This window comes from Mchenga conophoros, linkage group LG16, assembly GCF_057382185.1.
Source record: "Mchenga conophoros isolate Kocher_MC1m ecotype Shallow Benthic linkage group LG16, M_conophoros_male_GT1.1, whole genome shotgun sequence".
NCBI classification, from domain to species: Eukaryota; Metazoa; Chordata; class Actinopteri; order Cichliformes; family Cichlidae; genus Mchenga; species Mchenga conophoros.
This window is the reverse complement of record NC_140541.1, coordinates 8269923-8296831: the sequence shown is the minus strand read 5'-3', so window position 1 is coordinate 8296831 and position 26909 is coordinate 8269923. Positions and strand designations below refer to the sequence as shown.

The following is a 26909-nucleotide window of genomic DNA, read 5'->3' as shown; positions in this document are numbered from 1 at the left end:
TTTCTACATATTTACAAGTTTAATCATACATATGTACATTTCCTGATATGCCTATCGCCCAGTGTCAGCTGGGATGTTGAGGATTGTGGTAATAAAATAACTGTACGACCATTCAAGCTATTTTCATCTGCATTATTTTTCAGGCCCCTTCTGTTACTGATTGTCAGCAGTTCACATACAAACTGTGGACAATTCAGACACTGCACTGATCTGTCCATGACCAGCTGTCATCTTTAGCCAATACTTGCCACATTTCTTACACTTTTTTTATACTCATTGCAATGTGTTACTTGAAAAGTTCCACAGAAGGTAAAGGTGACATCTCTGCTGAGAGAACATTTGGAGTTGCCTGTGCTGTAAACTTGACTCAGGGTCTTGGTGTCACTGCTTCTGATAACAGTGCCCACGATCTACCTGTTAGTGAGTAAATGCAACTGCCACATTTACATTAGAAACCAGGTACTCTCTGGTTCAATATCTGACAAACACAGATCGCCATCAGAATTACAGAAAGGCGATTGTTTCAGGATACACTACCCTCTTGCCCCGGACAGGCATGTGATACCTCAGTTCCTTCCAAAACCTAGAGGAAGGGGAGAGGGATGTTGACAGCTGTGAGTCTGTTCCAGTTTTTTCTGCATCAGCTCCACTCATGCACGTCTTCCACCTTTCCCTTGTCCTCTGGTTCTTCCACCAACACACGGCACCCTGCTTCTTCCTCAGATGACGCACTGACTCTGGAAATAGAGCCAGTTGAGCAGGCGTGATCTCCTCCAGCTCAACCAGAACCACCTGCAAAGCAGAGCTTAGATTAGACTCGGTGGAATGATTTAATACACATTAGGCAAAAGGGTATCTTTCTGTTTAAAGTTGTAGTTAGAATCAGATACAGGAAATAAACTCTGGGCTCTGAACTTCACATTAATCAGTAATTCTGCATTCACTTCTTACATTTATCATTATTATTTAATATTTTTTGATTTTGGGATAGAAGTACAGTCAGTACTTATGAAATGCCCATCAGTCCTCCTGTTACACTCATGTTTGACATCACAAAATTTAGCACAGAAATAAATTTCTCAGCTGCCTCTTTAGCTGATCAGTTAGCTTGATATAGGTGAGAATGGAAATCCATACTAAAAAAATCTGATCAAGATCGGAACCATATGAATTTGATTTGGGCATCTGCATCTAGCTCACACATCACAAAATATTATGATGTTGTAATATTTTTCCCTTATACTTATCTATCTATCTGTATGAAATACAGACTTATACAAAATTCATGTTTTTACATGAATAATTATGTGTTGTTGTCATTTTAGCCCATTCCTTGTGGTTTTAGGGAACACAAAGACCTCATAATGTCTGTCATACACTACGGGTCAAAAGTTTTAGAACACCCCAGTTTTTCCAAGTATTTATTGCAATTCATTACATTGAGGTCCAATGAATAGCTTGAACTGGTGCAAGGGAAGGGCTGAACTGTCAGAGGCTTAAAAAAAAGGTAAGGTTAACCAAAACTGAAATATAATGTGCATATCAGAATTATACAAAAATCGTGTCGCCTTTTTCAGAGGACACAATATATTTTAACAATTTAAAGCTGTTTTGCAGCAATTGAGATTAATCAAGCTTGATCAAGCTGAAGCTAGTGCAACTGATCAAGCTAGTGCAACTAATTCCTACAGGTGTTCCAGTTTTTCTGGATTACTTACAACCCCCTCTGTCTGCATAAAAGCAATGTTGGAACACACTGTGGTACCAAACCCTCGTGAGCATCTGTGAACAGTATTGTACTGCAGATAGTGGTGTGTTGCTACAAAAATGGCGAGAAAAAAAGGCAATTAACAATGGAAGAGAGACAGACCAGCATAACACTTAAAAATGTAGGTCTTTCCTACTGAGAAATTACAAAGAAAGGTTTCAGTGAATAAAGTTTCCTTCACCATCAAAACGCACTCAGAAACTGGGGCAAATGCTGACAGGAAGAGGTCTGGCAGATGAAACGCCACAAATGAATCAGAGGACAAGTTTCTGAGAGCTAACATCTTGTGTGATAGGTGGCTCACAGGACAACAGCTTCAAGCACAGCTCAATAGTGGCCATAGTAAGTAATTTCAATTGAAGAGTTTGAGCTTCAGGGTTGACTGGATGAGTTGCAGCAAGAAAGCCTTTGCTATGACGTCAGAATAAGACAAAGAGGCTTGCCTGGGCCATGAAACACCACCATTGGACTACTGAAGACTGGAAGAAGGCATTATGGACTGGTGAATCAAAATTTGAAATCTTCACGAACATCGAATTGGCGAAAGGATGATTCCAAAGTGTGTGGTATCAACTGTGAAACATGGAGGGGCAAGTGTGAAGGTCTGGGGCTGTTTTGCCCTCTTAACCAAAATGATTACCACACCATTGTGGAGTGCTATGCAATACCCTCTGGTATGCACGTAGTAGGGCAGGGGTTTATCCTACAGGAAGATAATGACCCAAAACACAAGTCCAAGCTATGCCAGAACTGCCTTGGGGAAAAAGAACGAAATGATAAGTTTGAAAACATGGAGCAGACAGCACAGTCTCCAGACTTAAACCCCATTGAGCTGGTTTGGGATGAACTGGACACAAGAGTGAAAGCAAAGCAACCTACAAGTGAACTGAACTGCAACAGATATGGGAAGAACTTTGTGAAGAATATTTGATTTTTATTGTAGAAAGAACGCCACGGGTGTGTTCAGCTATCATCTACCAAAGGTGGCAACTTTGATGAGTCAAAAGTTTTGGTCTATAAATTGATTCCATGCTTTTTTTTTTTTTTATTGCTTATTTTTTACTATGCTTTTATTTCAGAGTGCATGAAACATTAAACAGCATCATTTTCAATAAAAAACTGGAAAAGTTGGTGTGTTCAAAAACTTTTTACCGGTAGTGTACATAAGAATGGACCTAATATGTACCTGTGTGCCAATTTTTGCTCAGCTCCTGATCGTGTAGGAGTTCATGTTTAATAGCGAGATATGCAATTGCCTCTGTTTGACATTAGTCTGATGTCTGGCAGTTTTTTCAGAGACGTGCCTCTGAAGAGTGTCTATTTCCTCACCTTGAGGGAGCCCTCGATCAGCACTCGGTGCATTGCTGCCACACACTCCAGCTGCTGCCTTGTGTCTTTACAGACTTTATCACCAACATCAGAGCTTGTAATGCTAAAGCTGTCACTGGCATTTCTTTGACTTTCATCATCGCATTCACCGCTCTTAGAAATGTTGTTATTATTACTGCTGGTGCTGCTTGTATGTCTTTTGGTGGTAAAAGAGGAAGCAGTGTAGAGAAGGAGGACACGGCGGCTGGCTTGTATGTTTTCTTCAACAGAGTCCACCATAGCTGCAGGAGGGAACAAATAATGAAAACACACGGTTAGAAAATAGGAGCTAAATAAGGGAACTTAAACTTAGCTATATGCAGCTCTAACAGTTATATTTAGAAGTTTATTCCTTTTTAAACTGAAAAGAAGTAAATGCAACCATCGCAGCAGACAGCCAAATTGCCTTTCTTCACAAGCTAATGCAATGCTACTTTTTAACTGCATGAACAAAAAATAAATAATTTGGCTTTGCCACATATTTTCTACTTAGGAAGTCACAGCAACAGGCAAAATATTTGAAAATGAAACAAGCTGATGTGTACAACACTGGGGAATTCGTCTGTGTTTGTGCATTTCTAGCTAGCAGTTATTGTTGACCGCCCTGAAAAGGCAAGACAAGATCACCACAAAACAACTTATATAAATCCTTTCTCATATATACTCTATCTCATGCAGTTTCGTAAAGGAAGAAAGTGAAGACAAAAAGAGGCTAGCTTTTACCACCTACAGCCCATGGTATTTACTTAAAAATACACCATGACCAGCTAAATGAAATGCAAACAGAAGCTTTTTGGATAGTCTTTCAAGATTTTAAGCTTGCTACGTGTAAAACAGCCTAATAATATTTAAGATCTTGAAGTGATCTGCCAATAATGGGTGGGATAAAAAAAATCACAAATTAATTTAAAGAAAAGCATGAAATTGTTGTTATTATTATTTTTTATAATACTAAATGCCAGTCCTTCTTCAAACAGTGCAAGTTAGGCTCTGTGGTTTAAAAAATGGCTCTGGGCCACATGTCTCCGTACTGTTTGCTGTGGGTAAATTACCTTGCCCAGGCAGGCAGTCACGGCCTGCTATGAAGAGTTTGTAGTCACAGGCCCTTTCCAACACATGAGGCAGTGTTTGAAGGGCAAATGTTTCCACATCCTTGCTGAATCCGAGGTCACAGGGCTGTGGGTATGCCACATAGGCATCGTAAAGCTTCCCATCCAAGTCTAACACAAGAAAAGGAAAAGTTTATGACATGCATAGTTTCGACTAAAACCCTCAAAATTTGATCTTTCAATTAAATATTTAGAGCTGTCATCTATAAACTCAGTTATTCTAATTATTGCTGTGTTCATGCTTTGCAACAAGAAGTTAGATTTATATTGTCAGACAGTGTGCTACCAAGCAGGCAGGGACAGGTACATTGCATGTAATTTATTGCAAAATGACCCCAAGACACCAAGCCATCGGGAAACCGGCAGATATGCCTGGAGTTCACCGAGCATGTGCAGCTATCCTGCATTGTTTCTTAGACTGGAAGCAAATTGGAGACATTATGTCAAACATGTGTAAAAACATTTAAATTCACTGAATAAATTCAGCATGAAACAATTTGTTCAAGCAACAGTGTAACAAATAAATAAATAAAGTTACCAATATGCTAATTGATGATGACAGCAAACAGTAGCTACGTTAAAGCTAATGTTCAACGTAGCTACTGCAATTGCACTTTCTTTTTGAGGTGTTACCACATCAAACTACGTGCTACTTCTGTGTTTCGCTATCTGCATATACGATTTCACATATGTCAAACTGTGTGGGTAACGCTGTTTTCCTTCTTGTTCGGGTTTTCAAACAGTACTTTTCTTACTGATTCAGCCGTGGATGCTTTCTGAAGTCTTAAGAATCATCGACTTTTAGCAAAAGCAGTCCAGTGTTTGCTATCCCTTTCTTTCATAATCAGCAAATGACATTTGATGAGAAGCAGAGTAAGCAGTCCTGTGGTTAGCTTGTTTCCTTTGTTTGTTCTCGCTGCTGACACATGCAGAGTTTATGACTCTGTAGGTTGTCGTGAATATGTGGGTACTGTGTGTGAAGTAAAGGTGCAAGCTGAAAACATTGCTTGGGGTATTTCCATTGTTAAGTACTGTACTGTTAGATGACATTATTGTTGCTATTGTTTTCTGTTTATAATACGTAAATCAATTGCACATTAATAACTACAAAGCTGCTGAGAACTTACCTTTATTTTTGTAAAAGACTGGAAATGCTCTCCTGAACCACAGCACTATTTCAATCTTAAAAAGGTAGTATAGGGTGACGGTGATGATAAACAGAACCATCATACCACCAAGCACAGATCCGATAGCTATGCCACTTGGATCTGTGGAGATGAACAGCAAACATACCAGACATAAAATTTTAGATTATATATTTGCTGCTGATGCACTGGCTCCAAATTCATTATGGCTTCAAATGTCTAAAAAATTACTTTTCAGTCAAATTAACATTTATATGAGATTTAACTGGTATAAAAACAGCATAACATAGCAGTGTAAAAATGTAACTGTTTTTCAGCTACTTCCTCTTGTAATGTTCATATTTTCACCAGCATCTTTGAAAGCATGAAATTTTGCCTCTGGTTTAATTATGTATATTGAGTAGATTGAGCAGGCTGAACAGCTCCCTCTGCTGGTCATAGTTCTAATAATGCCTCCGAGAACTACAATTCATGCATGTTTGTAACAATTTCTAATCCTCTAGAAATAATACTTTAGATATAGACTCCTTTGTTATTTTGTTTGTTTGTCTGAATATTAGATGCTATGCTAAATGCTATGGCATTTAGCATAGCTAAAGAAGACAACAGAGTGTAAATAAAGTCATAGTAAGACTTTATTTACCTTGAACATGGCTCTGTTATCATGATACTAAATGTTTCTTACATGAGCCTCGTTTGCTCTTTGAGGCCTCGCCAAATCCTGGGTTTTTACTGTTATACAGGTGATTTCTTAGTGAGGTACATTACCATGATGACTTATTAAAATATGTAAAATTGTGAAAATACTTATCAAAGCTTGTTATTTGATTGACCTCAAAAGATTTTCAGATTTTCATTTTGCTGTGCGTTTGACTAAAGTGGTGCAGGTTTCATACTAAGTTATTAACAGGTCCAAGTCATAACAATTACTGTATATGAACAGTTCATTCAGCTATTTATTCAGCTGTGGGACCCTAACAGCAATTTGACTGCATTGCTATTATGAACTGTGTTCATTAAGTAGAAAGTTTGCTAATGTGTTTGGTTTAGCTGGTGGTTTAACACCTATCAAGAGGCAAAACATTTACATTGAAGGCAACATTTTCTGTATTGTAATTAACTAATTCTTATTCATGTATAAGATAATCACTTAAATGAAAAGATTACTTGATTAAGTAATTGTGAGTGGTATTCTCAAATGTAAAGCTTTGATTGCTCAAGGTTAGAGACAAACTAAAATATCATGTTTAGGGGAGACTCTGTTTTTACCTTCTGGTTGCAGACTGAAATATCTTTCAGGAAAGCCCCTGTCACTGTACGCACGGCAGGTGTAGTTGACGTAGAAGTCCTCCTCCCTTAGCTCAGAAAATATCAGCCAGGTCTCTAACCACGCACCTTTACTGGAGCCATTTTGGGGCAGCAAACTGTCGAGGACAATCAGATGAAACAGTTAAAAGGTGATGTGACAAAATGCCTGTTAAGGCAGGAGTCTCAAAAGACATCAACTCTGAACATTGGTTCACTGATAAAGCAGATCAATTAAATAGATTTAGAGTAAAAAGGTACTGACCGCTGTTCTAACATGTGTACACGGTGAGAGGTGTTAGTCTCAAAGAATCCATCTTTGTCCAACCAATAAATATCAACGATAGGCTTCCCAACACCCGGCACAAACACCAGGCACCTTTTACTGAAGTTGTACCCTGAAAACATGCGCAAAACAGTGTAAACATGAAACTGTATATTTAGCATTTACTCTCCCTGCAGAAGTCTGTGACTTTCAACCCAATATGTTGGCCTAAATGAAGCCTGAGATACATAAATATGAAATCAACAGAACACCACATTTCTCAGAAGATCTTAGAGGACTTACCGCTCTGTGCTTTGATTACATCATTGGAGGGTTCATGCACTTGTGGAACCAAAGAGTAATCCCCTGAAACAGAGAACATCAAATACTGTGTAGCTTACAGTAGAGGTTGAATAATCACAAAGATATAATGGAAATTGAATCATATTTCTCTTTCACAGTTTTACAGTAAGCAAACCTAAGAAACCATTATTACTAACACAACTGATGTTTCTTTTTCTGTTATTATTTTTATTGTTAAAATGAAGCGATTATGCTTTTTTCACCGGATTTTTGTCAACGTACAGTAGTGTCAAGATAGTCTTTGAGGCCTTTGGGCTGGGATGTGTTGGGCAACCGTGATTCTGTCCTTTCAACTGCGCTCAGTATAGAAGTCACGATACCTCAGCTCGCTTGCAAGTGTTTGGGAGCTGTTCTGTTCTGTTTTGTTTGTGTTTGAGGGCGTTACTGTATATGCCTGACTAACTGAAGTGGATATCACGGTCAGTTAGCAGTCAAACATAAACCTTGCTTGAATAACAGAACAAAGACACAGCTGCCCTTCTCAGCTGTGTGGGGGCTCCTGACGAGGTCTTTATCTTGTGTAGCCCAAGGCAAACACAGTTTTTGTTTTGTATTTCCCCGTCTTGTGCCACATGCTTGTTCAAGATATAACATAACAATTTTCACTAAGTGAATCTGTGAATCATAATTTGAGGTATCTAGGTGCTAACCTATAAGCTACATGAGGCTTAGCGGGGAATAATTATGACACAGTCAAACCCAAGTAAATGAAAACCAAGTTGAGTGCTCGGAAATACCAGCTTTATGACTGAAGAGCATTGTGCACATCTATACAGTTACTTATTGTATCATCACTGTTATTTTATAATTCATCTTTACATATGGACAAAAAAAATCACTCTGTTGTCTTCTTCCTCTTTTTTCAGCTGCTCCCTTCATGGGGCGCCACAGCAGATCATCTGCCTCTATCTCGCCCTATCCCTATTGCCCCTTTCTGTCACACCCACCCTCCACATGCCCTCCTTCACTACATCCATGAATCTTCTCTGTGTTCTACCTCTTTTCCTCCTGCCTGGATGCTCATCCTCAGCATTATATGTCTAACATAGCCCCTTTCCCTCCTCTGCATGCGTCCAAACCATCCCAGCCTTTCCTCTTTACATTTATCTCCAAACTGTTAACATTAGCAGCCTCTCTGATATGTTCAATGCTAATCTTAATCATTTTTGTCACACCCAGTATAAACCTATATAGATCTTCAAATCCCCCAGCTCGGCCTCCTGTCTCTTTATCATTGCCACCATCTCCAAACCGCCATTATCATTATCTTCCCTCCAGTCAATACTTCCATTGCTCTAGGTTGTCTTCCACCTGCTCCCTGCTCTCACTACAGGTCTGCAAACATCATAATTCACATCATCATAATCCTGTCTGACCTCATCTTCAGCCTGTCCATCACTATCGCAAACAGCATGGTCAATCCCTGGTCCCACCCCCACCTTAAACACCTTCTATCACTTCGAATGCGCCCCGCACCACTGTCTCGTTGTCCTCATACATGGCCTCCCTCACATACTTCTTCACCATTCCTGACTACATCATTCAGAGCCAAAGTTCCTCTCCTAGCATACAAAAGTATGTCATCTGGACCAACTGCCCTTCCACACTTCATCCACTTCATAGCCCCCTCACTTCATTTCAGTGTTTCTCTTAATCTACAATCTCACCTTTGACCTCTGCGCTAATAGTCTCTGACACAGACCCTTTGATGCCACCCAGGGTGAATGTCAGAGTACAGGTATAAGTGCCTTTGTGTTGAAGGTCCACACTGGTAATTTTCAGTCTGGTACCCCAGTACTCATAGCTGCCTGTTCCGTCCTCTATGGGGTCACAACCCTAGAGGGAGAAACGCATAAGTCTTTTTTCAAATTAACAATGCATGAAGAAAAATGTTAACTATTTAAATTGGAGAACAGTTTACAGCCACTGGGATAGTTTTGATGCTCCTAATCTGTTCAGATAGACATTTAAAGAGTTCCATGATTTTTAATATTATTAAACTGTTTGTTTCCCTTCCACAAAATTAAAGGGCACGCACACAAACACACCGAGACTAGGATCTGCTGTCAGTCAAATTGCAATTTTTAAACACTCGTATCTCCCCAGAGTTTCAATACATTCCTGGTATTGATAGAAGTTGGAATAGTGGTAGTAAATAGTTGAGGCTGCAGCTACTGTGCAGTCTCTCCATTAAAACCATTAGGTTTCATGCAGCACTCAACAACAATTCTGGAGAACTCACTCTGTACCACTTGATGGAGGAAGAGATGTTGTAGCTGTTCAGCTTATTCATTTCGTTCTTCAGAGGGCAGCTCAGATTGTCAGTGACTCCTTTTGTAAGTGGCTGATAAGCTTTCCTCGGCCTTCCACATTCTCCTGTAGGTCTTTCATCCACCACCAGTCGGCTGGCCTGCCTGTAGCAGTGGGAAGGAGTCCTGTTGGGAAATTAAGCAGAAATATTATAAATGAATAGATAATTGGGCACACTCGCCCTGGCAGTGACGGTCATTGTTTGACCTTCTTCACAGTCAAAAATCAAACAATATTAATATTAAATTTGTTGGAATTGTAAGGGATCTTGATCTTAGATTTTGAAAATCTAAATCAAATTCTGTGTTGGGGATAGATAATATTGCAGCAGTGCCGCTGCACGGGAGGCGGACGCACCTGAGCGGAATCCGGTTGTTGTTGTTGGAGTGTGTGGCTGCAAGCTGCAAAGCTGCAGCCCGTGTGTGAACGGCAATCGGAATAAAAGTGTTTGAAAGTACTGAGATGTGGGCGGTTTCGTCATTCTCCTATTATAATTTCCAATACAGTAAAAGCCATAAACCACTCTGTGTTCACTGTGATTACTGATAGATCATGGAGGCAGTTCGATGAGTTGTGTAAGGTGTAAATTAATACTGTGTTCTACTCATTTCTAATATTTCTACTTCTACTAGTGCTTCCTACCTCAGTATGGTCACATAATCCCCACTGTCATTCATGGTTACATTGAGAATCCACAGAGTCTCCTCGTGCACCAGGATGTGACCAGTCTGACTGCTGATTTCTTGGCCTGACACCGAGTTGTACCACGTGATGTTGTACGGGACAGTTTTGAAATCAAAGACGTCTGAGGACACCAGTGTGCTTCTCAGCATAGCCACATCTCCAGGAACAGAGAAAACCCTCTCAAACTGGAGTTTGTAGTCAGTACAGTTCTCTGCAACATACATGTAAGTGTGGAATAGAGAAAATAGTTATTTAACCTTTTATTGCTGAGAAATCAAACATTTCAAAGTCAAATATAATGTTGTTATTTGTTTGAAATTAATTGAATTGAACTGAACTGAACTGAGATGTGACATATTTCCTGCTCCATGTGTTTTTACTTGAACTTTCCCAAGCAGAGTTAAAAATCAGTGTTGTTGTAATTCTATCCCTGGCCACAAGAGGGCAATAAAATACTTCAGATCATGCTAGTGGCTCAAACTGCAGCTTGGCAAAAACATGACATATGATAAATTTACAGAAACATTTAAAAATTTGTTAATGTGTTCAGTGTGTGTGTGTGTGTGTGTGTGTGTGTGTGTGTGTGTGTGAAGCAGTGTTACTCAGCTCACCCTGTTCAAATCCGCTACAGATTCCACACAAACCAAGGAAAAACACAAGGCTTGCCAGTGTTGAACTTGAACCCATGGCTGAAAAACAAAGATACAGAACATTTAGAAGTGAACATGCTAAGAGTCACAGCAAAAACCTGAAATGGAAATCAGCTGACCTAGTGCCAGGTCTTCCTGCGTCTTTAAATTACATCCAGAGAATGTGAAAAGCCCAAGAGCCTTTAAAATCCAGCAAAAACCAGAGAAACTGAAAGAGCTAACTGTACACTGCCTGATATTTTCTCTCTCCTGCTCACTTCTCCTTTCTCACGCCATCTAGCTCCTTCTCTTGATCGTGAATGACTAGCGCTCTGGTATTTGAGGAGCTGCGTGTGTAAGCCAAAATGCTGCGTAATGCTTTATGACTGGAAGCAGACCCAGAATTCCTGATAACAGTCCAGTGTTAAGTGTTGCTCCCTTGGCCAGCCTCTACATTTTTGCATGGAATGTATTAACCCCTCAGGAGGAACTGAATTAAAACTGGTGAATTTGTATGAGTGTCGGACGACATCAGATTTGTTGCTATGCAAATCATACCCCCAGACAGTAAAGTGTCAAGTGGGACTAAGTAAATGCACAACCCAAGCCTCCATTAGTTCGCCAAAAACACATAAAATAAAGTTTACTAAGATAAACAAAGATAGTCGCCATTCTTCCGAGGTTTCTTTACAATTATCCACTTCTAGAACAGTTTGGTTGCCCAAACTTTTTAACGAGCACAAAAGTGATCGTTTGCCAAAAACTGATTTCCAGTGTTGCCGTGTGTGTGTTTTTTTGTTTGTTTGTTTTGATGTATAATGTCTTTACTTATATTGGTAAGTAGATTTTAGTGAACAGGGTTTACGGGGTTATATATAAAATTTTAAAATGACCTGTTTTTTAAGTATCTTTATGACTCTGCGTTATTGTACCAACATTAAAACCAATCCAGTCCCCTTTTGGCCACTAAAAATATCTTTATGGAACTATTGTTATATAGTTGCAATTTCTGCTATCCTCTTAGTCACTTTGTCAAAAACTGACTGCGGCTTCTAGCTTGTGATACCAATGTTGTTTTGTGGCTCAAGATGACTTATTTTATATTATTGAAGGATACATTTGATATGCTTCGCTGTTTAAAGGCCAAAAGTTTATTCATGGCAGTTTAAATACTTGTAATTACTTTTTGGCAAATGCCAGAAATCAGTTTTTGGCAGACGATCACTTTTTGGCACATCGGTAGCCTACGCCCACTTACACACACATGCAGCGTAATGATTGTTTACGCAGGCAAGCTTGACCTTCAAAATAAAAGCACCACAATTTGAACTAAATAAAATAACAAATAACAAATCCCACTTTAATATGGTCATTGGTTTACTGAAACCCACAATTGCTCCTATCGCATCCACCGTGATGAGTGCGAGTGTGATTATGACTGTTAAAGTGTTGTACGAATATGAATGTGAATGTGGCTTGTAGTAAAAAAGTGCGCGCTGAGACCGATTTGATTTAACTGCATGCGTCCGTAGTTTTAATGTGGTTGTTTACACATAGTGAGGTAACCTGGTAACCTCGACAGATTGCGGCTGTTTAGCCCGTTGTGTTTGGCACTGAACATTTGATCTAGTTTTAAACAACATGTAAGCAGGGACTGTGTTTACAAGCAGATAAACCAGAGTTTGTCTTCAAAAGGTGCAAAATGTGGGCCTGTACAGGGCAGGGGTGCCACCAAGGGGGTCGCTGGGCAACCCCCAAAATTTGCTGCCCCGCCTTAGTGCCTCCGGGCAAGACTGCCCTATGTTGGTAATAATGTAATAAGGTTGCAGACAAGCTGGTGCAAATCCCTGGACAGATCACTGGTGCATCTCAGGGCATAACATAACATAGAGACAGGCAACAGTTCACACTCTTGCCTGATCTAATATTTATGATTCTAATTCTTATATGATTGTAATATTTATTTGTCTTTCCTGACCAAGTTTGCTCTTAACCCTGGAGAACCAATGGGGCCAGAGCCGACCCCATTGGCTTACTAGGGAAACCATGGGGTCAAATTTGACCCCATGGTTTCTCCAGGGTTAAAGGATAACTCCATTCTGGGAGAGCCGATGCTTCTGCTCGGCTCTGCTGAGAATCATTAAAACAATGGTTGAGACTTCCAATCAATCAATCAATCAATCAATCAAAACAGATTATTATGGATTTTAAAATCTTATTTGGTTTTGATATGTACCTATTCTTAGTGATATCAGCTGATATCGACAATTAACCAGGCAGAACATTCATTTTGCTCTTTGTCATACTTTTTCAAGTAAACTATATTTGCCGACAGCATATTAAAACTGGAAATTCTGGTTTTATGGTGTGTCACCCCTGTATGGCCACCTCTATGAAAACATTCTGGAGGCGACAGGGACACAGACAGAAGGGCAGGGTGTGGTCGAGTGAGAGCGAGGGCGAATGTAAAGAAGGTGCAGTGCTTGTTACAACCACGGCAGTGAATCAGAGAAGTAAAATGTTACGGTCCCAGCAGTTACTTTTTCAAGCAGAAATAAACACGCCCACACCTCCCAACAAGCCAGAGGGATGGTCTTGCTTCACCAGCTTTTGTGTGAAAGTAACCGTAACTTAGTTCCCATGTGTAAAAACAGTGGATTGAAGGGACCTTTTAGTTCCCTGAATCAGCTCCTGTGACTGAAAGTTCCAGAGAATCTGAGTTGAAGCCCAGCATATGACATTTTCTAATAAAGAAGCAATAAAATTTAAAATCTTCCCAGGAATTCAGTACCAGCTTTAAGTGCCGTTAGAAGCAACATCTGGGTTTTTTCACACCTGAGCACCTTGTTTCTTCTGGCTGACATCAGTTCATGAGTTTGCATAAATGTGCATGGTTTTCTCATCAGTTCAGTGTGGTTTACGCATATGTCTGGGCAATTATTAAAACCAATAGAAGACCAGAGAAAATGGCATTTAACTTAGAATTACATATTACCAGCCTTTCACTGAACTAGTACTGGTATTACACAATCAGTCCAGTCATGAGTCCAGTCATCAGGTTCAGTTACAATTAAAGTACACGACTAAAGCAGAAGGCAGACATGAGTGTACTGAGTAAGGAGTGACTTACTCGGTACATTTTCTACATGGATCTGAATCAAACATGCTGATTTACTGAGTGATTAACATCTTAACAGATCCATTCATGTTTGATCCAAAATGAGTGTTACTGCTGGTTTTAACTTCCTATTGAATTATTTGCATGGATGTGGTTGGAAAGCGCCAGAGGAAAAAACAAAACAAAACATTGCTTTCCTAAATATGGTACAGAAACCTGTCATTAACAGCACACAAGCAGTTAAAATAAAATCTCAATTGTTTCATAAATTCCCCTCACCCCCACCGACTTCATCCACCCATCTTCTGAAACTCTGTATGAATAGTAGTTTAGCATACATGCTTGAACTGGTTGAAACAGCAGCTGTAATACTCTGTATGAGGTCACGTTCAGATGAGATTTAATGACAGATTTTTTTTCTAACATTGTGTGACTTCACACCCGCAGAGTCTGTAGCTGCAGATAGTGTGGAAACTTCACACAAAACAAGTGCAGTGCTTTTCTGTGTTGAAAAGGTGATAAAATATAGAAAAAAATAAAAGGAAATATAAATTTTAAAAAATGACAGATATTAAACAAATGTGTGTGCCAGTCCCGGCTTTCATGATATTGTCCCCCCCTCCCATCAGTAGTAATTTAAAAACGTTTATAATGCTTTAACAGCTTTGGGGCAGAAACTGTTTTTAGTGTATATGACCATGATTTCATTGCATTGTCTACCCGATGTTTCGCGATGGTCCGATAATGAATCTATCAGCACATCTTGAGTCGTTTGCAATTTTAAGTAAAAAGAAATAAATTGGTACATAATATCACAAATCGGTATGGTAAGTTTTGACAATCTGCACCAAGGCAAGCAAAGGCTTTTAGAAGAACACAGTAGCAACGAAATGTGTGCAGCTGCTGTGGGAAGAAGGAAAGGAAATGATCGAAACCTCAAAATTCTCACCTGTGTATCACGATACAGGAAGAGCTACTGCTGATGGGAAAACTATAATGAATGGGAGATTGCTTGTGGTTAAAGAGGGCTCCAGTGAACGCTGTGAACGTGTCTTAACACTGAGTGGTGTTTGTTTAGTTTTGTTTCATCAAAATGTTTCACATCTTTCTGGGAAAAATGTAACCAGTATGCAGTGTGACACCACAGATAAAAACAAGCCAGTGCCTTCAATAAGTGTTATCCTGGGTTCACAGGCCAACCGTCAAAGGCAATATTGGTTGGTATCGAGACTTGGCTAATATTAGTGCTTTTATTGTTGGCTTGTGTTTTTTTACACTGCATGCAAACCACACAGGATCTCGATTACACGTGCACTTTTCAAGTGGTTGTTGTTTGTTTTGAGCAGAAGCTCTTCTGAAGAAATCTCGTTTCTAAGAAGAAAAGGTTCACAACATTTTGACTGTGAGAAACAGGCATGCAAAAGCAGGCTCCATCTATCTAAAGCTTATATTCACTCAGTTTTTGTTCATAAAAGCAAAACAAATAATGGAAAATAAGCACGGCTTAAAATAAAGTTGGCTAAGTGGTCTTTAGATTTAAACAAAAAATATTTTCAAGGTATAAAAGGAGAACTGAATTTTAATTCATTTTAGACCCAATATCTGTGTCTGCTTCCAGTGCATAGTTGAGCTATTTAGACAAGTTCAGGCAGAGAGGGGCGAGCGTGGGAAGAAGTGAACTGGTTCATCGGGTCACGCTGCAGACATGAGGCTGAAGAAGACAGAAACGAGTGAGTCACCGGAGGTGTAAACCAGCAGGCAGGTCAGGGATCCCAGAGGTTGGCTGCGCAGTGGATTCAGACTGAGCTCATGTTTACCAAAAGTCAGATGACGCTTAACTTTTTCTTTCTTACTGTACTTTTGAATGACTCAGAGCCACACATGCACTCTTTGTGAAATGGTGGTGTACCACCTTAACTCCAAATAGATTTATAGTTGTGTAATATTACACTTTTCAGCACCTTATCTTGGTACCACTTTCACACATTACTGGAAACATCCTTAACTGCAGACAATGGCTAATCAGTGCAGCTCAAAATATTGCTTCCTGGCAGGAAAGAAGCAGGTTTCCCAGCCAAGATCTGCCTATTTTGAGCACTATTTGGGTTTTTGGAAGAGAAATTCTCTATCATTTTTGTCATTGGCAGTGTTGCAAGATCTACAGTTTATGCACTATTACAGCTACAGTCAATAATAAACTTCAAGCGGACACCTTATGCTCTTTATTTTGCTTTTTCCCCCTCATAAATACTCTGTAATAACTGTGGAAGCTCACATTAAATATAGTTCTCAGTAAAACAAAAGTAGAGATAAACTCTTTTTCAGTCTTTGGTCTACTTTAAGATCTTCAAGATCAGGTAGAAAGGGATCATCTATAATAGCTCATAACTGTTTAATATTCGCTGGGAGCTATTTGACTGTTATTCAGAGATCACACTCCATCTACAAAGGGCCACACAGCTATGACAGACTTGTGACATGCTAGCTTCACCATGCACAGTTCACAGCAGACCTCCCATATGATGTAGCCTTCACAGATGCCAATGACAGTATTTATACTTTTGTGTATCGTGCACCTCCATTACTTTGTATTGTCACTGCCAAAAGGCTATATAGTGAAGTTTTCTCTTCAATTCGATCTATTCTCGTTCAGTCAATTTAACACAGGACCATGAATCCGGCGTGAGGCACACAAATCTGCCTTTGATCACAGTGTATCCACTCGCTTGCTGTTCAGACCTTTTGTTTGCAAGGGGTAGCCAATCAGAGCAAAAATGACTTAAAGGGACAGGAGCTAAAACACCAATACTAAGCAGTTGTACCAAGACCCACTATAAGATAAATGACTATTCTGAATAATGTCATTAGAGTTCAATAATAACAATAATAATACTAATAAAAGTTTTGGATGAATTAATCAGAAAGCATTTTGAATCTAAACCTCCCCGATTAAGTTTCAGTCAAGGCACAAAACAAGAAAGTGATGCAGTTTTTCCAGAGCAAGCAGCACTAAAGATGTCTGCTTCTGGGAACAGATGGTGGAAGGAGTGAATGGCTGATGAGAATATCGTTATCATAGTGTTGATAACCACTTTAGGGAAGGGCGCAAGAGGAGCAAGGCTGCTGGAAATCATTTCGTATCTTAAGATATCTTAAAGCAATAATCTACAGTTTATAAAATCTGCTAATCATCTTCAGCACGACCTTTTCTGTTTGCATTCATTGGACAAAGTCAAGCTGTATGTTGTAAACCACAGCAGTGTTATTGAAAATGCTTGCATGGCAGAAAACTTACAGAAGCTGTTGGGAAATGGGCCTCGCTAACGGACCAAATTTGTGCAATGTTTAAATTTCGCTACAGCAAACTGACAGAGAGGAACAAGCGTCTGTTTTCTGTTTACATTTGGTTAAATGTTCATTTGGTCTACAGATCTGTTCAGTCATGTGAACTTTGTCCATCTGTTTATAGGGCAGCGATTGCCACATACACTGAAGAGCGGTCACAGGTGCAAGGTACTGATAACACGAACATCTCAGGAAAAGACAGACACTTTACGTGCATGCGTAGCTCAGGATTTTACTTTCAATTCCATGTTATGTTGGAATTAAATTAGTTTGTCAGCAGGTTTGGTGTAGCAGCTTAAAACTGCACGAGCCTGAAACAACAAGTGCTTTCTGTAGGGCAGTCAAATATTTAAAATCAAGGATGATGTGGAAACAAACAGCAGTGAGCTCAGCAGTGATTGGCTTTAAACAGAGGTTGCAAACTTTGTATGCGTCACCATAAACATACAGATTCCGGTTGTGATTCAGATAAACGTGCAACAGCAACAAAATGTTCTTCCAACTGCTGTTAACAAACAGCTCGCAGCTGTAGGAGACAAACTCTGGACTTCAGGAAGGGAAATATCACAATACTCAAGCACTGCTCAGGGTTCATCTTTTTGACTGACTGATCAGTCGAAACCAACATTAAGTTGCTAAAGTTTGTCCTTAAAAAAATTCTAAGCAGTATTTTAACTCATTTAAATGTTCATGTTTACTCAATTTCAGTTTGCTCTTCCTCCAATTTGCCTTTAACCTCATTTAACCCCATCTTGTGAATAGTTTGAACAGCGCAGAAATGTTTTGGAGAAACGTGGCAAATGTCAGCTTTTTAACATTTCCATGTTCCTAGAATGATGAAAAAGTCCTTAGCTAAGCTAAAACAACAAACTTTTTTTTATTTTAAGGGGAAGAGGATGTGATTTCAATGGAGAATTGAAACCCAGATCTTCAATGAATCGCATCAACCAGCAATAAAAGTAACAACTTGCTCACAAGACTGACACACCCTGTAGGTCAGTCATAAAGATGACTTATTTATCTTTGAGCACACAGCCTAGTGTGCTCAAATAACGCCTAAGACTTTTGGATTATTTTCCTTTGTATAGTTGTTGTGGATTTGTTAAAATATGCAGAGGAGGAGAATCTGTGCGCCTGTTCTTGCACCTCCAAGTTTCTACCTTCTGTTGCTGCTTTTAAATCCAATAAATAGTGTTTGCATTCTCAAGCGCCACCTGAATTTCATGGTTTGCATAGCCTTTCCTAACCAAATATCTGTATTTTTATATTTATTAATTATTTAGGTTTTTATTTGCACCCAGAGAATTTTCTGCACTCTAATTCAGGATGCTCACGCCTCTTGATTGTTAAGCATCAGATCAGACTATTTTCACAAGCTGAAAGGAAACACGCTGTCCTTAAGAACACTTTGAATCTTGTTCTCATGTTTGCTAAACCAAGTTATTTTTAACCATGTCTGAGAAATTCTGTTTTAAATTAAAGATGCGGTATGAGGAAGCCTTCCCGGAAATGTGAGGATGACCATCCCTGCTGGCCTGATAAGAGACGAACAATGTGGGAATTTTCTAATATAAATGACATTTCAGCCCTTAAGAGCGCAAAGGGAGACGTCTCAGAAATAGTGATGGAATAGTTTTCTAAAACTAGCCTGCAGAAACCGTGCCATCCTTGAACAAGGGTTAATGGCTTAAGTTTAAGACATGGAGCTTGTGGGAGGTTATCAAAATACATGACTCATTTAGCTCTGAAAAAGGGAAAGCAACGGGAGTTACCCTTCCTTCAGCCGAGCCTGAGAACATGAATAGTGTGACTGTGTTTTTTCACATTGTGGAAACAATATTGCAGGTAGTGTGAAATGGTAATTTGTTTGTGCTTTTTGGTTTGAGGTGAAATCCTCAGTGAGAAGGCTGCTCTCGTTTTTTTCTATTGTGGCTCTGTTATTTTTCCTCTAAGCTATCTACCTTAAACATGCAAGAGAACATAATGTAGAAGGGTCTAAATGTCCAAGTAAACACAGTTTCTAAGAGCAGCAGTAACATACAGCTGTGAATGAGCCAGGTCTTCCGGTTGAGTGAACGCTGGCGCGACTGGCTGCCGCTACTCACCGGCCGCCACTCACCTAAGTCCACCCTCAAAACTCATCTGTTTAAAATTGCCTATTCTTAAATTTCTGTATGTTTTAACTTTTATCTTCTATTTTTATCATTGTGTATATTTCCAGTTTTTATCTGTTGTACAGTGTCCTTGGGTGCTTTGAAAGGCGCTATTTAAATAAAATGTATTATTATTATTATTATTATTAAACTCGAACAAACTGCAGGCTTGGGAATGCAGATGAATGCTCCAGAATTACAAGATTTTGTTCAGGGATTATACTGCGTATCCACATGAGAAGCTGAAGCCTACAAGTGTTTTGTTTTTTTCCCTTTGCTGTCAAATCACTGTGTACACTCCCTGCAGTCCCTGCCTTAAGCAAGCTGTGCCTGCTTCAATTTCCTCTTTTCTCCTCCTTATACTAATATTTGACAATTTGCTTAATTTCCTCCTGCATCAGTCTAGCCTATCCCTCATCACCCTGCTCTTTCAACACAGAAATATTCATAGGCTATTGTTTATGAAAATATCCCAACCAGACACCCTCTCATACATCTGCAGGTGGATTGTTCACAGTTCAAGCTTGGTGTTTAAGCTGCTGTTTATAGAGCTGAACCAAGTGTATTGACTAATCCCCATATGCATCATTTATAATGCTAAAGAATAAATCCAGTGTCCTCTTTCTTAGCAGGAGAGTCAATGTACAGTTGATGTAAACATGGGGCAATAACCTGTTTTAACACAACAGAAAAATGACTGAAGTCCCACACAACTTTTTCTTATTTTCTAGCCAAACCACTGTGCATATGTTACATCTGCAGCAGCCATCTACATTTGCTCTTGGATTAAAACAAATAACAGTTATAAATAACTGTCCAAACTCCCGAGGGAGGTAGAAAGGTCTAAAGGGGAAGGACAGAAGCTGAAATATCCGCACAACATGACAAACAAATGCCTCTCTGTGTAACTCTTGAACTGATTTGACGATATGCATTTCAATACATTATTAAATCAGAAAAACCTTCCCTAAATCAAATCTCTCATTCCTGTCATCAAAGCCTTCATTGGGTATATTTGTGCAGGGTACTGATAACACACAAAACAAACAGCACTGTGGCTACAGGAACCTGTTATAAATGTTGACAAAGTTCAGTCACGGTAATGCAGGAAGAACTCCTACATAAGCTTTGGAGATGACAAACTGCGAGAAAACCGCACAGTACAACCCACACTGAACAACCACCCAGAATGCACCTAAACGAATCACTCCTTTAATGTGAGGTTTTTGATTTGGCATGAAAATCGTCCCTTTTTCTTCTCATCATCTGTCAGTTTTATACAAGAAAAAAGGTGTCAGTATTGCTATTCCTGCTCTATGAGATCTATCCATCGCTCAAAAATCAAACATTTGTGTTGGCTGCAGTGGGAATCTTTACTATAGTGTGAAAGGAAGTGTGCCTCCTTTGTGGTAAACATTACAAACGCACTTTTTCGAAAAAGTAAACAGGCGAATGGTAGACCTCATATTTCTAAGAATTCGAGCACCGAGGCCACATTCAGTGGCAGAGTTTGCCCCAGAAAAGTCAGAAATTATTAAGAACATAAACAGCTTAGGAACAAGTAAGTGGTAAATATTGACTCACCTAGGAAAAAGAGACACCGAGGCACAACACAGGCGAAGGAAGGATGAGACAGTTTACTCGACACGGCAGACCTAAGAGAGGAAATCTCACCTCTGACCCTTGCATGCAGAGAGGAATCTCAAACGTGCTGCCCAGCCGGTGACTCAACAGCTTTGTTCCACCTCCACAGGACGACGCACAGACACAGAGGAGGAAGAGTGTGTTTGGATTGCACCTCTCAGCTCTCTGTTCTCCTTCCTTTGCATTTCAACACAGCGTTAAATCAGCTAAACCTTCCCGAAATCAAATCCCTCACTGCTATGTTAACTAAAAATAACTTATTCTGGTTCACTAACTGTTAACCAGAAAAAACGCCCATAACATAAACACGGATGTTAAATATAAACAATATATTTAGTTGCTCATATTGTCTACAAGAGCATAAGCACATTTATATTTGTTGTTAAATATGACTGAAAACTCACTTTTCATTCACAGGATATTTAACTGTTGCAAGATTTCAGCAAGAAATGTGAAATCTTTGTGTTGTTTTTTTCCGCAAAAGAAAAAAAGTCTTTGCTTTCAAAGAAATGTCTATAATGTAATGAATTAACAGAAGAACTAAATTCACCCTAAGCATGTTTAAAACGCTTCATTTTACTTTGGCGGAAAAGAAAATACACGCTATTATAGTTCTAATTGAAAAGATTAAGCCAGAAGAAGCAGAAAGCAGAAAAACTGTATATCCTTACTGTCAGATTTAATGAGGACGAGACCCCAAAGCAGGACTACAAACAAAAAGCGAAAAAGCAGGGAGCCAGAAAATCAAACACACAAGACACAGTTCTGGGATCAGCTCGGCATTGAGGCAAGCATGGGGAAGATGGCGGTTCGTACGGCCGGCCAGGTGGCCAATCGTGCAGATAAAGCAACTCTGTGGGCTGCCTGAGAGACCAGTGACTGAAACCCTCTAATGGTTTGAGTGGTGACAGGCATTGGTGATGGGACACGTCAGGCAGATGGACAACATGCCAGCAGTGGTGGTTCAGTGAGAGACTGTGTTGAAGGAGGAGAGGGGACTCCTCTAGAGGCTTGTGTGGAAGCCAGCGATCACTGAGACAGAAATACGCTGAAAGATGGATGGGAGCCCAGGAGCTGAGATGGAGCAATCACATGTCGCAGCAGGTGGTTGACAACAAGAAGGCTGATGCTGACAACAAAGGAGACCCTGGTGTAGGCTTGGGGGTAGGAACAATGTAGGAACTCCACAGAAGGCTCAGCAGGTATCTGCATTTAAGACAGAGACCCTTATACTCAGGCTGTTTGTTTGGAACTCTTGGATTCAGGATTGTGCTCACACACTTGCAGAGACGAATCAATGGACTCAAGCTGAGACGCAGGTGGAGAGGGACCCTTGGACTCGGCATGTTAACGGCAGTCAGGGTGCCATTGCCTGTCCTCTAAAGGTCTGTGTATCCCTTCATGGATATGTCCCAGATTATCACTGACCCACCGCCAAACCGGTCATGCTGGATGATGTTACAGCAAGCAAAACCTTCTTCTCCACAGCTTCTCCAGACACTTTAGTGTCTGTCATATGTGCTGAGGGTGATCCTGCTCTCATCTGTGAAAAGCACTGAGCATAACTGGTGAACTAACCAATTCTGCTATTCTATGGAAGATGCCATTGTTTCACTGTTGCCCCTCTAATGCACCTGTATTTAATTTAACATCAAAGCAGCTGAAATTAATTAACACCCCCCTCTGCCACTTAACGGACAAGATCAATATCGCAGAGGTTTAATTGCCTTGATGCTGAGTGCAACACAATGCAAAGGAGGAAAGACATCAGTAATGATCACAGAGAAGCAACTGTTTCAGCCCGTCAATATTAGACGGGTTATAAGGCCATTTCCAAACAATATGAAGTCCATCATTATGCAGTGAAAAGATCATTCAGAAATGGAAAACATTCAAGACAACTGCCAATCTTCCCAAGGAGTAGACGTCCCAGCAGATTCATCCCAAGATGCTCAGAGAAACTGTAAAAAAACACCCAAATAACAACCCCCTGTCTAAATCAGAGACAAACAGCTGTTTATGTTTTTAAACCCATTTTGCACAGAGAGGCATTTTTTGAAAAATGTATTGATAGCAATGTTGAATATTATTACACAGGAAAAAAAAAACTACACGTAAAATAATCACACCGTGACGCCTCTGCCTTTGTAAATGGAGGGACAGTAACTGCGTGTTTATATGTAAGCGTGTAAAACCTGCAGATAGTCAGATTAACAGTATTTTGTCTCTATCTGCCATTCTGCAATTCATCTCATGTAAACAATAACGTGGCGCACAGCGTGACATGAAAAAAGGCACATACCTTTGACGCTGCGTGACGAACTCTGTATTCCTCGTCCACACGGAAACGCAAAAAAGGAGGAAAATCTCAGTTTTCGCTGATTCGAAACGGCGTTTACGTGTGGATGAAACAGCTGCGTTTTCAAAAATACCCGCGTAGGTGCGGACGTAGCATAAAAGAGTTAGTGGTTTATTTATTGCAGTTTACTTGTATTTGCTTAATTGTTTACTAAATGTTTGAGGTGTGAAATAAACCGCAATGGAGCAAAATATGGGTGTGTGTGGTTGGAGGATGTGTTTGTGCATGCATGCGTGTGCGTGTGGGGGGGCGCGAACATTTTTCATGTAAAACAAAGGGGGGCCCAGCAAAAGAAGTTTGGGAACCGCTGCATTAAAGCATTAATAAGGCAACCACGTGTTTGTGAATGTCAAAGCACACAAACCACAGGAAGGCATCCTTAAAACATGCTTCAGCATATCTGTGTATTCGGCACTTGACTCAGATAACCTAGAATCCGGACATACTGGGTCCTAACTAGAGCCCATTCAAAAAGTTGAGATGAGGTAGTCCATCAAAGCAACAAATGATAAGGGGAAAAAAATTCCTCCAGAAATTCAATTAAAGTCTCTTGAGTCAAGCCCAAAGCAATTATACAGAGGTGTGAAGCCACACCCGGGCTTCCCCAGTGGATAAAGGAATCCCCATGAGCCACAGCCATTCGTCAAGATATGAGTCAAGCCCTACATCGAGTACAATCCCTGAGTAAATGTCACATTTTCAAACAGGATGTGCTGCGAGAAATGTGTACCAGTTCAAAGCTACAATTCAGCAGTGAGACATATCCCGAGCTCACGCAGCAAATGTTCTCTTTTCTGTTTAAGTGAGTAACCTGAAGGTTTTTTCCCTTTTTCTCTGCCTACTCACTGTGTAGACTGTTGGTGACTTGTGATATTGTATTTACAATTTTCAGGTATCTGTACTTTACTTGAGTATTTCTTTTTCTGGCAACCTTTTGCTTTTACTCACTACATTTACATAAATATCAGTACCTCAGCGCCTAGCTAGCGTTACAGAAGAGGAGCGATTATAAAAGAAATAACGCTTTTTAACCGTTTGTGTGCAGTTTGTCTCACAGTCTAGCTAAAGGTTCAGCTGTTGTATTTCAGATGGAGAGAGAAGAAAGAGAGCTAACGTCACTCAGAGATAGAGAAAGATAAGAAAGACAGGACAGGAGAGGAGAGGAAGGAGAGAGGTTAGATGTAAAGGTAGGGGCTGCTAAGTGATATTTCATAAACTGGAAATTTCAAATGTTTTTAAATCAGATATTGGGTCTGTACATGAGACATTATATTTTTTCATATGTGAAACGTGCTGCAAAACAAACTGAAGTAGACGAACCATGTTATTTAAAGGTTGCATGACAATCCTCTACAGCAGGGGTAGGCAACTCCGGGCCTCGAGTGCCAGTGTCGGTGCCAAGTGGATCAAGGACACATCTAAAACCTGCAGGACACCGGTCCTCGAGGCCTGGAGTTCCCCACCCCTGCTCTACAGGTTAGTGCAGGATAAACAGGTTAGTTTGCAGTTGTGGACATCCACAGAGGGCAGCAGGTCAGTTGATTACAGCCTGCACACTAAGAAAATCTACTGGAGCTCTCAATAGAAATGATTGTGACTTATGATTCTTTTCCCCACACTGAGCCATTAAAACAATTTAAGATTTCACCACATCCCACCAGCAATGTTGGGAAAGTTACTTTTAAAATGTATTCCATTACAGATTACAGAATACATGCCCCAAAATGTATTCTGTAACGTATTCCGTTACGTCACTCAATGAGAGTAACGTATTCTGAATACTTTGGATTACTTAATATATTATCATGCTTTTTACAACTACGTGAATGTACTATTGCTGTGATTTATTACTGTTACTGAAGGTCCGCGGGTCCGAACCATAGTAAAGGGACCTCTGGTGTTGGGCTCGTAGCCGAAAAATAGCTTTACTTTGTTGTCTGGGTCAAGTTTGCTAGCGAGAGACAGAGAGAGGAGTTGAAAGGCTGCTCCAACGGAACTTATTGTTTCGGAGGAAAACATGAACACAGCATACAGTCTAGTCGTAATAGCTTACTTACAACTGGGCTCGTCAGGCACTCTTCTTGGCTGCAGTGGTTATTATTATATTTACATGCTTCCCGCTCCCGTTTCTGCTACGATAACTACTTTTCCACTCTCCTTTTTCTCCCTCCTCGCGCTCACAGACACATAACGGGTATGGCAGTCCATTCTCCCTGCAGCACGGACTACACTGCCCATAAGGCTACATTCTTTAGGGCTATGCCTGTAGCATTCTGCCTGTTAGCTTAGCACAACAACAACAACAAAAAGGCGCTCTCTCACCCAGGAAACACACAGTCACAGAGAGAGCGCGTGTCGCCCTGTAACCATGGCAACCGTAACTCTGCCGCCTGGAACAACAGAACATAGCTGTCAAACCAAACCCAAACAGTCCTGACCCGCCACAATATGAAACAGGAAAGTTCTGCTGTGTAATCCATTTACTTCAACAAAGTAACTGTATTCTAAATACGTAACGGCGGTACATGTATTCCGTTACTCCCCAACACTGACCATTGTACTCCCATCCTTTATCCAGCCGCTGGTCTGCCATGTTTAAATGACACCGGTTAAGAGGGAGCATGCCAACTGCATTTGTGAGCGTGTTTGTGGGCGTGTGCTTGTGAGAAGAAAGTAGCTTAAATAAATATCACGTGTTTTTTCTTTATTTCTGAGTCCTCTGTTGGTTTACTTCAGGCTCCAGTGAGCAATGCTTTTGTAAAATATCTGGGCACATGTACGTAAAAGCATTAAAAGTAGGAAAATCATTTGAATCTGTCTCTTGAAGGAACAGAAAAAAATGTGTTAAAGTCTGTCTGGCGCTTACGTCACCGACAGGACTTCGTACCAAATCTGTTTTGGTCAACATGACACTGATCTAGAAATGAGACTGTGTTGAGTGCCACACATGCAGAAGCATCATGGATGATTAGAGTTCAGAGGTTTTGATGTTATGGTGTTAGATACCATTGTTTAACACAGGAAACTCACCAGACTGCTGTTATGTCAGTCCTTCTGTCAAGGCAACCGCCTCCTTAGTTTACGTGAAAGTCTTGTAAAAACATCTTAAGGTGGAAACAAAAAAATCTCATCTTAGACGTGTCCTTCGCAGCTCATACTTCCTCTTTCTGTGAGGACTTAAGCACATGTGGCAATTTCCTTTTTGGGAGATATTTTGAAAGCCAAATGATGTCCTAACATGTTGGGCAATCTTTGGGAGGAGAGCGTGCTGTTCGGGTGATTCACACATACACTGATCTCTTCCACGCCAATTACTGTGGAGCACCTTTTTAGTTCTTGTTAAA

At 40.2% G+C, this 26909-nt stretch overlaps 1 protein-coding gene across 5 annotated transcripts; it reads right to left on the bottom strand.

The window, feature by feature from the left end:
• LOC146556223 (interleukin-1 receptor-like 2) lies at positions 1-26759 on the bottom strand. Of its 5 annotated transcripts, none has more exons than XM_085250736.1 (13): positions 26596-26759; positions 21147-21383; positions 10929-11006; positions 10276-10528; positions 9566-9758; positions 8991-9159; positions 7264-7326; positions 6961-7093; positions 6660-6814; positions 5373-5513; positions 4189-4356; positions 3098-3378; positions 1-792 (listed from the first exon to the last, which is right to left on the bottom strand). In XM_085250736.1, the coding sequence occupies exons 3-13, from the start codon at positions 11002-11004 to the stop codon at positions 505-507; spliced, it is 1920 nt and encodes a 639-aa protein (XP_085106862.1). In that variant the 5' UTR covers positions 11005-11006; positions 21147-21383; positions 26596-26759; the 3' UTR covers positions 1-504. The 5 variants fall into 5 exon arrangements, with proteins under 5 accessions (XP_085106862.1, XP_085106865.1, XP_085106863.1 ...); XM_085250739.1 differs by having other exon boundaries at positions 21237-21383; XM_085250737.1 differs by lacking the exon at positions 21147-21383.
• Positions 26760-26909: the final 150 nt, after the last annotated feature.

Excerpts from the sequence above, each read along its gene's own strand:
- LOC146556223 (XM_085250736.1), bottom strand. The coding sequence starts at position 11,004 with ATGGGTTCAAGTTCAACACTGGCAAGCCTTGTGTTTTTCCTTGGTTTG. Across the intron at positions 10,529-10,928 it reads CTGTAGCGGATTTGAACAGG|AGAACTGTACTGACTACAAA; the intron begins GTGAGCTGAGTA and ends TGTATGTTGCAG. Across the intron at positions 5,514-6,659 it reads TTTCAGTCTGCAACCAGAAG|ATCCAAGTGGCATAGCTATC; the intron begins GTAAAAACAGAG and ends TCATCTCCACAG.